At 54.3% G+C, this 12,102-nt stretch overlaps 1 protein-coding gene across 3 annotated transcripts in view; it reads left to right on the top strand.

The window, feature by feature from the left end:
• Window positions 1-9,608, top strand: part of JDP2 (Jun dimerization protein 2) — a 41,622-nt gene extending 32,014 nt beyond the window's left edge. For all 3 annotated transcript variants that reach the window (XM_061156589.1, XM_061156590.1, XM_061156588.1), the window contains exons 3-4: window positions 1,577-1,681; window positions 9,245-9,608. In XM_061156589.1, the coding sequence (XP_061012572.1) occupies window positions 1,577-1,681; window positions 9,245-9,430 (291 nt within the window). In that variant the 3' untranslated portion in view covers window positions 9,431-9,608. The remainder of the gene's footprint in view (window positions 1-1,576; window positions 1,682-9,244) is intronic.
• Window positions 9,609-12,102: the final 2,494 nt, after the last annotated feature.

Raw genomic sequence — 12,102 nt, 5'->3', positions numbered from 1 at the left:
GCTGTTTATTTTCCTGGCCTGCAGCCCTTTTGGGCCGAGACCTTGTTCCAGGCATCAGGCTGCCAGAAGCACCCCCACTGGCTCCAGAAGTGAGAGGGTTGGCAGGCCCAGGGCCGCCCGACGACTTCTCCAGTGGCCTTGGACTCTGGGCCGTGTTCAGCCCAGCCGATCCTGTGTGTCCTCCAGAATCCCCTAGCGGGCAGTGGACCACGAGAGGCTTCACGTCCAAGTGATCCTGATGGGCTGGGGCTGTGGTCAAGATCAGGGAGGCTGACGTCCGAGAAATCGGAGCAGGAAGCCTGACTCTAGCATCTCCTCGCTGGAGGGCCTTGAAAGCTGAGCGGGTGAACCTTAGTCTCACCGTCTGTGAAATGGGGCAGTCATAGAATTTCCTCATCAGACTGTGAGTGTGAGGATTATAGGACCTGTGTTGAAAGCATTGAACAAAGAGGGCAACAGATGGCAGCTCTTGTTGTTATTAATAATATTAAACAGTAATAACCACGGCTCTGAAAGTCCATATTGGCGGGCAGTGAGCCTCTTCTTTCCCATTCGGTGGGCCCTATTTCACACGTGGTAAGATTCCTAGTGTGTGTGTGTGAAAGTCACTTAGTCGTGTCTGACTCTTTGCGACCCCATGGACTGTACCCAGGCTCCTCTGTTTGTGGAGTTCTCCAGGTTAGAATACTAGAGTGGGTAGCTGTTCCCTTCTCCAGGGAATCTTCCCGACCCAGGGATCAAACCCAGGTCTCCTGCATTGCAGGCAGATTCTTTACCAACTGAGCCACCAGGGAAGTAAGTCTAGAGACTCGGAAGCCTTCTCTGCCTATGTCCTGAGAAGGGCACTTTGGGGAGCCCCTGGGATCTTGGGGTGCAAGTGGGTATCCTAGAGAAAGAAAGTGCAGAGGCAGTGTGCATGTGTGCTCAGTTGCTAAGTGGTGTCCGACTCTTTGCCACCCCAGGGACTGTAGCCCACCAGGCTCCTCGGTCCATGGAATTCTCCAGGCAGGAATACTGGAGTGGGTTGCCATTTCCTTCCTCAGTGCATAGGCAGAGGGAAGGATGAACCTGGTGAGGGGGTGGAAAGACTGCTCCATCATCAGAAGAGAGCTGAGGGTTCGGAAGGACCCAAGAGGGAGGACAGGGAGTGAAAATGGGTAGAGCAGAAGGTAAAATCAACACTCATGCTCAAGGTGTTTTGAAAGGAAATGCCTGGGAGCCGCTGGCCTGGAAAACAGTGCCCAGAGGCTTCACGCCAGGCCAGGGAACAGACCGCCTGTTGGGTGTCACCTCTGAGTGAGGCGATCGCCAGGCTCCAGGCCTTCTGAACTCTGGCAGAACCCTCGTGGCCCTGCCTCCTGGGGCACTGACTCCTCCCCAGGATGCCCACCTGCTCTGCAGGCATCTTTGGGGCCTGGGAACTCCTGCATCTCACCCGCCGAGAGGCCAGCGGGCTGGCAGGGCAGCTCACTCATGGCGGGATGTGGGTTAGGTCGTCCATCTGTCTGAGTCTCGGGAGGGCAGCTGGCCGCCAGGCTTGCCTCGGTGTCTCATCCGTGGCTTTTTGCCCCCACAGCTAGACGAGGAAGAGGAGAGGAGGAAACGGCGTCGGGAGAAGAACAAAGTCGCGGCGGCCCGATGCCGGAACAAGAAGAAGGAGCGGACGGAATTTCTGCAGCGGGTGAGGGGGGCAGCGGCCAGGGTGGGCCCCAGCCTTTTCCTTTAGAGGCTTGTGTGCTGGTGGAGTGGGAGACAGCATCCCGGGCCTGCGGAATCAATGCATGCTCACTGGCATCAGCCCAGGCGGCCACGACCCCTCTGTTCCTATCCCCCACTTCTATCCAGTGCCCCCTCCCTGAACTGAGACGACCCAGGGGCAGCCTGATTGCAGGAAGGCCAGAGTCGATATGAGGAGCCAAGCTCCCCACCTCCAGCTGAGGTTTAGATCCTCGGTGCTGAGGGGCCCAGGTGGCCCAGGACAGGTACTCCCCATGGTGGTGCACAGAGGGCTCCCAAACTTGTCTGGCGTGGGTGCAGATGAAGTCGGTGGTAGCTCCCTGCATGGGGGCAGCGCATGCAGCCATGGGGCAGGAAAACACTCCTCCCTTGAGTGCAGAAGGCTCTTCCTGACTCCCATCAGCCTGGACTCAGTCCCACTGAAGGTGACATCCCCCCCACCCCCCAGCTCTTGACTGCTGCCTCCAGGAGGACCACAGAGGTCAGCTCTGCACGCCGAGGCCAGTGGACGGCTGCCTTGCCTCATGGCCCTCAGAGCACGCCCCTGCCCCTTCATTTGGAATATGTCAAACAGGCGTTTGTTCCTTCTTCTGTCCCTTAGGATTTCCCTCCTAGTTTTGCTTTTCAGAAATGGTTGATGACTTTGAAGGGACGTGACCAAAACGCTGACTGGTCCCAGGTGGTGGTCTCCAGCCTCCCCACTCCCAATCTGTTGTTGGTTTCCAAATAACAACAGTGACACTACAGAATAGTAACGTCCTGGGTCAGGCTACCTTCCACAGTGAGCGGAAGTTAGCAGTGGCTGCTAACGTTTGTGAAGCGTGGTCCTGTGCAGAGCGCAGTGGGTGTTTTATTGGCATCATAGCTCTATGAGGGAGGGGCCTGCGTTATTCTCGGTCTGCTGACGGGGACGCTAAGGAAGGCACCGGGGTTAAGTAACTTGTCCAGGTCACTCAGCAACGACCTGGGAGAACCAAGATCCGGCCTGAGGCTAACTTCAGAGCATCCGTCCTCAGCACTCTGCTCTACTGGCTCTCATCCATTCATTCCTTTGTTCATTTATTCTTTTGCTTGCTTGTTGGTTTGTGGACAGGCAGTGTTAAGCATATCCTGAGTGTCTGGCCCTGTGCTCGGTGGGCTGGGGACACACCACCGAGGAAGGACTAGTCATGGTCTCTCCTATGGGAGCTGGAGAGACGAGGCCAGGTTGGCCTGGGTCTTCTCTGGAGATCGATGGATCTCTTCTCATTCTGGCAACAAGAAGAGAACAAATCAGAGGTCACGGGTGTCAGCACCTTGGGGCTGTGTGTGCACCTCCGGCTGTGAGTGTCTCGGCAGGGGAACGGTCAGTATAGGCGGGACTTAGACTCTGGAGCTGGAAGCCCCTCGGAAGGGATGGTGGACCAACGCCAAGAGGGAAGCTTTCAAGAAATTTCTAAGACACGGGTCTCACATAAGCCTTTAGGATGGATGGAGTGTCACACACCTCATTTCCAGCCCTGAGAGCCTGCGGAGCTGGGTGGGGCACAGAGGGAACACTCATATTCCGCCCCCCGCCTTCCAGGGCCTGTCAGCCAGCCAGCAGGCAAGCTGTGCCCAGTGAATGCACACCAGTGACACACCAGTGCCACCAACAGTCAGTACCAGATGAGCGGGCAAGCAGCTCTGCGCATTCCAGTGACACGGGCTGAGCACCTACTGTGTGCCAGGCATTTCCTGGGTCCCATTTAGTCTCATTCCACCGAGCTAGACCCTGCCGATCCCCCTTTTAGACACGTACCTGTAACACGGAGAGGTCAAGTTCCTTGCCTGAGGTTACCACTGTCAGCGTGCGGTGGAGTCAGGGTTCATCCATCCATTTGCTGATCCATCCATCTGTCCTCAATGCCGAGTGAGCGCCCGCCGCACAGTGGGCCCGCAGGCAGGGGCGGCAGGCAGCAAACAGGGATGGGACGTGTGCTGAGCATGAGGTTGGGCAAGCCCGGGGGCGCTGTGAGCACAGATGGGGGGCGGGGCGGCTGTCCGAGTTGAAACTGCAGAATGACTCCCGATGGGCCCATAGACCAGCAGCAGGAGCCCACACGGGGAGGGACAGGGCCAGAGGGGTCACCACGAACAGCCAAAGCACAGGCCAGAGGCCGAGGTGTTGTTTAAGGCTGTGGTGATGGGATTGAAAAGAATGCCGGTGTGGCTAGAGTGCGGGGTCCACGGAGAGAAAGGGGCCCAGAGCCTTCATGTGTGGGGTGGTCCCCGTGCTGGCTTGTCCGGGGCAATCCCACTTTAACTAAGCCTGTTGTCCTGGCCTGGTTATTAAGAGCACCTTCTTTCACTCTCATGCCATGTCCCCCTTAGGATGAAGTGTGTGGTGCCAGAGAGCCATGGGAGGTTTTGGGAGGAGAGGGACACACCCTGTCGCTGTGGTTACAGCGAGGGGTGTGGACTGGGGGACCGCCCCCCCCATCCCGGGGCTGGAGTGGGAAGATCGGTTACGTCACTGTGTTATCCCCAGGGAAGGAGAAGGCAGCTGTGGACCAAAAGACGTGCATGGCCTTGGGGTCTGGGAGAGGGGCCTGGGCAGTTCTACTGGGGCCCACAACCAGCCGCCCACCATGCTCCCCTCCTCCCCTCTGACCTTGGAGGCTGAGGCCACGTGTAAGGGTTAGGGCACAAAGGTGGAGGCTGTGTGGACAGTCCATGCCTGATGACATGAAGGATTCGCTTGTCGTTTATTTTTTAATGTGCCAAATATATACAAGGCTCAGAGGTACAAAGGTATATGTGTGTGTATGTGCACACACACGCACACACACACGTGCGTACACACATATGGGCTTCTCAGGTGGCACTGGTGATAAAGAACCCACCTGCCAGTGCAGGAGACGTAAGAGACGCAGGTTTGGCCCCTGGGTCAGGAAGATCCCCTGGAGGAGGGCACGGCAACCCACTCCAGTATTCTTGCTGGAGAATCCCTTGGACAGAGGAGCCTGGCAGGCTGCAGTCCATAGCGTCGCACAGAGTTGGATGTGACTGAAGCGAGTGAGCACACATGCATGCATACACATGTTATATGTACAATATAAAAAAGTCACCCTCCCATCCTGGACCCCTGGGGACTCATATCCAGGCTAGGCGATTCCTGTGGCATCTCAGACGTCATCTGCCTCGACCAGGCAAGGCCCTGAAGGAGGCAAGAGGCAGGCCTTTGTGTGGGTCAGATCCCTGGCCCTGCAGGCCCCAGGGCCACCTGAGCACCTCTGCTGTCCACGGGCAGGAGCAGTGGCTGCTGGGGGGCCGGCCTCTGCAACCCCACTGGGCCGGACACGGTTCCCTGGGAGTGGGCAACAGTTAACACCGCCGCACGCTCCCCTGGTGCATGTCGATCTTCAAGGCCACTCTTTCCTTGACGGCCACAGTGACTCTGGGAGGAGGCAAGGCAGCCACATCTACTGGCTCAGATTCTGAGACTCAGAGAGATTCACACAGTGGCCGAGTCAGGATGGGGACCCAGAGCTTCCTCCACTGCGCAGCCCCCTACTCACCCTCCCCTGAGGGATCTAGTTTACAGCAGCCTAGCTGGCAAGCGGCAGAGTCAGGGTTTTGGGGCTCAGAAGTCTGCATCAGGCTATTTTTTTTCTTGCAAAAAAAAAAAAAATGTTGGGAAGTGGAGCTGTATTTTAAGTGCATTAGGGTAACTTTGAAAAGTAAGTCAGAGAATCTTCATGCTGAAAGTCCCCTGGGCCAATCATATTATCTGGGGGAGGGGGGCAGAAACTGAGGCCCAGAGAAGGGAAATGACTTGGCCAAGGGCTCACTACCTGGACACCCCAGCGCCTCACCCTGTGTTTTCTCTGCTGCCTTCACTGACGCCACGCAGGAGACAGAACCTCCTGCACGTGCATTAATTCCATTCTGAAACGACAAATGGTTTCATTTTCTCTAGGGCAGTAAATATCTACCAGAGGCAAAACGATAAACAAAAATGCAAGCAGAGTTGTTCACTTCCTAATTAAGGTGTGAAGATCCTAGCCCATGTTGATTGAATTAATTAGGAAAACAGACTAGGTAATTGTTGTTCTAAAACCACAAACTAAAACCACTTCTACAATCACGGCTAAAAAAAAGATTTTTCAGAACTCATTTTATACTTACCCAGTAAATACGTACGTAGCATCGACTAATAAAACAGGAGAAAATAAAACAACAGGGCAGCTAGTTACAGCCTGACAGTTAGACTGTCAAAGCTCAGGATATTCCATGATGTACCGGTACATTTTCAAACCAGCAGAATGTCATGCCATTCTATGATAAATGCATGGGGAAGCCAGTTGCGCACCCCGACTTGGTCTTTTTGTGTGATACCGATGTGAGGTGGGTGTGATGTCTTTTCAAGGGCGAGGATGTGTGCGCTGGCCTGCCGGACTCTGCCCCTTGCTTGTCCCATTCTAACTTCCATTTCTGGCACAACCCAGCCCTTCCTCATCCTGCCCACTGCTCTCCAGAACAGCTGCCACCTCCCCGCTTCCTTGGACCCTCCCCCATGCTCACAGGCTGCTGTCTACCCACCGCCCACTCTGCAGACGCAGGCAGTCTCCCAGACCTGCCAAGTTTTCTTGGAAATGGCCTCCTCCTCTGCTCTCCTCCTTTGCTTCTTCATCCCCACTTGCTCGTGGCTTAAAGCAAAAATTCCTTAAGCCTCCCTAACCCTTTGGTTTACAAAGTGCTTTTCCCACGTGAAGTCATTTAATCCCCCACGATCATCATTTTTTTACAGAGGAGATAACTGGGGTTCAGGGAAGTTAAGAAACTTGCTCTTGACTCTGATTTCCAAACCCCAGGTCTGGCTCTAAACCCACCTTCCCAGCTTGGTGCCCTAATAGGTCCAAAAGTGACATGTGGTCACCAGGGAGGATTTTTAATCTCTTAAACGCATCCGATGCTCTCCCTTGTCTGCTGTCCTGGTTCACTCAGAGCTCGCTTCTTGAAACATCTTCCCACTCTCCCACTGACTTTTCTCTGTCTTGACTCTCTTGACCAGAGTCAACCCATTTCTCCAAACCCAAGATCAGACCCGGTATTCAGCCCACTCTGACAAGGTCTTCTAGACCCTGGAGGGCTGATGGACACTTGAAAAGCTCTGCCCGACTGTCTGGATCCTTCTCCCCCTTGAGTGGAAGCTGCACACAATCCGTGTTAGGGGCTCATGGGCCTCGGGGCCCCTTAGAGGGTTCACTGCACAAAGCAGGTTCTCAGCACTTGCTCCTGGGTGGGTGGATTGAACCGAGACTCTTGGAGGCGGCAGCTCAGAGGATTTGAAGTTGGAGCTCAAATTGTGTCTGGGGGGAACCAGACGGTCAGAGACATTCCCAAGGTCACCAGCTTGTAGACCCAGTAAGCAGGCAGCTAAGATTAGCCCCTACCTGCCCCAGACTCATGGTTCCACGCGGGGTGTCTCCTGCCCTCAGAGGCTCTCCGCTTGGGGTATTAGGAGAGCAGTGGACCAGCCCAGCCTCCCTGTCACTGCTTGTCCCATTGAATCCCAAACCATCCTAGCTGGCTTTCAGTATTTCCCCCCCGAGCATTTTTTCCTTCTTTGAGGCTTTTCTCCCTGAGCGTCTGGTCCCGAGGACTGCACGTCTCAGCAGTTCTGAGTCCCCAGGCGCTGTGCTGCCTCCACAGATGTGAGTACGAGGAACAGCTCAGTCAGCCTGGCTGGTGTGGGGAAGACAGCAGCCCTGAGACCAGAGACCCCGGAGGGAGCTCTGAGGCCCAGCCGGGAGGGGCCACTCAGCCCATCACAACCACAGCCCGCTCTTTGTCAGATGCCGGTTGCCCGGGCTCGGCAATGGACCAGATGCTTCTTGTGTGCTAAAGGATGTCTGGGAGCATCCCTGATCCCTACCCTTTGGATTCCAAGGGCACCCACCCTCCCCAGTTGTGACAACCCCGAAATGTCTCCAGATACTGCCAAATGTCTCCTGGGAGGCAAAATCGCTTCTAGTTGAGAATGACTGGTCTCAACCATTGCCAGCCTTTGGGTGAATTCCAACCTCCACACTGGTTATACGTTTTTAGATAGAGTCCAGGAAATACCAATTCAGGCACTCCTATATTTTAGCCTGTTAACTTCCAAGCCTTGAACTGGTGTTCCCATCATCTCTCCACATCATGAAAGAGTAAGTAAGTAAGTAAGTAAGTGAAAGTCACTCAGTCGTGTCCGACTCTTTGCGACCCCATGGATTGTACAGTCCATGGAATTCTCCAGGCCAGAACACTGGAGTGGGTAGCCTTTCCTTTCTCCAGGGGATCTTCCCAACCCAGGGATCGAACCCAGGTCTCCACACTGCAGGCGGATTCTTTACCAGCTGAGCCACGAGGGAAGCCCGAGAATACTGGAGTGGGTAGCCTATCCTTCTCCAGGCGATCTTCCCAACCCAAGAATCAAACCAGGGTCCCCTGCATTGCAGGCAGATTCTTTACCAGCTGATCTCTCAGGGAAGCCCCACGAATGAGTAAACTCCCCATAAATCAAGTCAACATCCCTTCCTCTCCCTGGAGCCTCTCTGACTGAACTGGAAGTTCTCTGGAAATCTCACTTGAGGTCTGTTTAAAACCACATTTTGGATCCAGAAGGATGACTGTTGTTTGCCTCCCAGTGGGCAAAGGTTCCAGCTAACAGGGGATAAGGAAGAGACTGCTTAAATAATTATAGACCAATAACCAGGAAGCACATGTTTTAGGAGGAATTGCATGTCCACACTGGGCTTGTGGATGCCACAGGCCAATATATCCCCAACATGGATTTATCACACATAAAGCACTTTCTGTGGCACTGCCGTCGTGGGCCACCTCTAACCCCTCTGTGGACCCTCCACGCATCTGCTCTGGATCCACTTGGCCTCCTTTCTTCTCCCACCCTTTGTTTCTTGTGCAAAGGCCCTGAGGCAGGAGAGTGTTTGGCATATTTGAGCCACAACAAGGAAGCCACTGGGCTTCCCCGGTGGCTCAGTGGTAAAGAATCCACCTGCCAATGCAGGAGACATGGGTTCCATCCCTGAGTCAGGAAGATCCCTTAGAGAAGGAAATGGCAACCCACTCCAGTATTCTTGCCTGGAGAATTCTATGGACAGAGAGCCTGGCAGGCTACAGTCCTTGGGGTCGCAGAATCGGATGCGGCTGAAGCAACCAAACAACAACAACAGAAAGGAAGCCACTGTGGCCGGAGTGGGTTGAGTAGGGGATGAGAGGTGGAACATGAGCCAGGCTGGCCCCAGGATGTACCCTGGATTCATCCCACTCATATCACAGGCCAGTGTCTGGTATGACGGGCAGGATCTGAACAAAGTCAGTTACTCCGGGGGACTCTGTGGCAGATTCTGTGCTTCCTCCAGGGGGAAACTGACAGACAAAGGCCAGCCTGGAGTGCCCCGTGCCTACCCAGGTGGAGAGCTTCTCCATGGAGCTGGTCCCCACCAAGAGCTTAAAGCCTCATCTCTGTTTTTGCATGCAGGAATCTGAGCGGCTAGAACTCATGAACGCTGAGCTGAAGACCCAGATCGAGGAGCTCAAGCAGGAGCGACAGCAGCTCATCTTGATGCTGAACCGGCATCGTCCCACCTGTATCGTTCGGACCGACAGCGTCAAGACACCCGAGTCAGAAGGCAACCCTCTGCTTGAGCAGCTTGAGAAGAAGTGACCGTGGGCTGGGAGGAGGAGGACAAAGGAGGAACAAGGAGGAGGAGATGGCAAGAGGGAGGCGGAGGAGGAGGGCACCAGAGGGCTCTTCCTTGGTGTGTGAAAAACTTTACACCGGAGGCTCAGCACAGCCAGTAATTGGCCGGGCCTTTTTTTTTTTTTTTTTTTTTTTTGTGAAACTCAGATCAGCCACACAAGGGGAAGAGCCGGCTGATGAAACCCAGAAGGACCAAGCGCTGAGACCAAAGTAGACTCGAGGGTGGGGCTGTCCCGCTGGGGCCCAGCTCCACAGAGACAGGACAGAGACACCCCGGCCAGAAAGCAGCCTCAGGCACTTCTCTGGGCTCTCCGCCCGGGTACCCACCCCAGGGACCTCCGAGCAGCCAGGAAAAGCCATGAGTTGCAACCAAACGCACGGCTGAGGATCAAACCGAGCGACACTGCCATCTGCCTGCCCCAGCCCTGACCCCTGACCCTGATGCAAGGCCGGAGAGAGAGGGTCGCGATGCGGGGCCTGGCGGGGCCCTGCCGGGGAGCAGCAGCTGGGCGCACCCTGGCCAGCCCTGCTGGAGTTTGCTGTGGGCACGAGGCGCGGGCGCCCTTCCAAAGCACATACTCATTGAATGTTTACAGACTGGCTGTCCTGGCAGGGCTTTCAACTGCACATGTTTTTTATACTTTCTTTTTTTTTTTTTTTTAATATTTTTTACAAAAAAAAAAGATTTTATACAAGCAATATATATATGGATTTCTATAATCACTCAATGTGATACAGTATAAATATGCTACAGTTTGTTACGAACAAATATCCAGCAGTTATGGTCATCGTGTGTAACTTCTAAGTACTGTAGTCTCTGGGTGTCGGGGGGGTGGCCGGGGAGGGGGTGGGGTGCATTTCCATCCTGGTAAACCCTTCATAGTACTCAGCCCTGTATCACTCAGTAAACGTTACTCTTACTTACCCAGCCACCTCCTGTAGTGTCTGCCTGGGGAATGGGGGTGCAGGGCATACTTGGTCACCTGTGGTGTTCAGTGTCAGAGAATGTTTGGAGCATCTACCGTGGGCCCTTGGTTTTCACAACAATCCTTCCCTGGTAAGTCTTTATATGCCCATTTTACAGATGAGGAAGTCGAGGCTCAGAGAAGTTATTATATATATACACAGTACTTCATTTATTCACTCAGCAAATGTTTCCTAAGTGCCAGCTGGGAGTGTGCCAGGTACTCTTACCAGGCACTGAGTAGTCCCTGGGCCCTGCTCTTATGGAGCTGATGGTCATGAGCTAGATCTTGTACCTGCTCCATACACTGTTCATTTTCTCAACAGCCTTGACAAGGAGCAGCAATGGTCTCAATTTGCAGATGAGGAATTCGAGGCCCAGGGAGTTTAAAACTTGCCTTGCTGAGGACTTAACAGGGTGACTAGCATATATAGTCTCATTCACTTCTCTCAACACATGAAATAGGCATCATTACCCTTCATTTTATAAATAACTGAGGCTCAGAGCGGGTATGTGACTCATCCAAGGTCACCCAGCTAGTGAGGAGCAGAGCTGATGCTTGGACTTTGCTTCCCAAGGCCCGTGACTCTCCTGCTGCAGCCAGCTAATTGTGGGATTGCCCCCGTGAGGGACCGTCTCACCTGATTAGAACAGGAGGTCTAGGAGGCCATGATTACAGGGCTAGTTTCTGGGAGGGCTGGATGAAGTTCCAGGCTGTGCCACGATCGTGGAGTGGACCAGTGATGTGAGCAAATGGTGTGGCTGTCTCAGCCACGCCCTCACCTTCACAGTTGAATACCCGCCCTGAAGAGCAAGAAGGACTCGATGCTGTAGGCAAGAGCTGCCATTCACGTGGCACATGATGGCTCACAAGGCACTTTTATGCATGTTACTCGTCTGATATTCCAGCTCTAGGAGGTAGATGGGAGAGGGGTTTCCGTTCCATTGTACTAGTTGTGCAAGCTGAGACTTACAAAAATTAATGTTTGAGACTTCCCTGGAGGTCCAGTGGTTAAGACTCTGTGCTTCCAACGCAGGGGACGTGGGTTAGATCCCTGGCCAGGGAACTGAGGTCCCACATTCTGCATGGTGTAGCCAAAAAAAAAACCCCCAAAATAATGTTTACGCAGCTGCAAACAGGTAGAACCAGGAGCTGAAGCCTCCTCTTCTGTCTACTGATGTGTTCTCTCTCCTCCATCACCGGGGCTAGATAACTAGTTGCTGCTGGTCAGGCTTCATGTCAAGGACAACAGTGAGCTTGAGTTGCTTCTCACATCTTGAATGAGGACTTCCAGGATGGACAGGAGCCAAGAACAGGTCATTAAAATGCCTTTGGTCCCTTACTTCCTCGTCTCAGTTCGCTCTACCCAACACACTTGTTTTGCCACCCCTACCCACCCGGCAGCCCGCTCCAGGCTTCCCCTGGGAAGCGGGCAGGGCCTGTCAGCTCCCTGGCAGTTGTGGTGGCACACACTAAGTCCCCAGGCTGTGATCCTTTGACAGTTGCCAAGCCTCGAGAGAAACAAAGACGTGGATTTGCAGGCCCCTCATGTGATTGGGTGGCCGTTCCGGCAGGACCACCGCCCACCCCTGGCTGTGGTTCCTCTGGTCCTGTCCTGGGAGCTGCCAGCCTGTACCTACCAGCCGGTATCATCCTTCACCTCCGAGGACG

This window comes from Dama dama, chromosome 12, assembly GCF_033118175.1.
Source record: "Dama dama isolate Ldn47 chromosome 12, ASM3311817v1, whole genome shotgun sequence".
Classification (NCBI taxonomy): Eukaryota; Metazoa; Chordata; class Mammalia; order Artiodactyla; family Cervidae; genus Dama; species Dama dama.
This window is presented reverse-complemented; position numbering and strand designations above follow the sequence as displayed.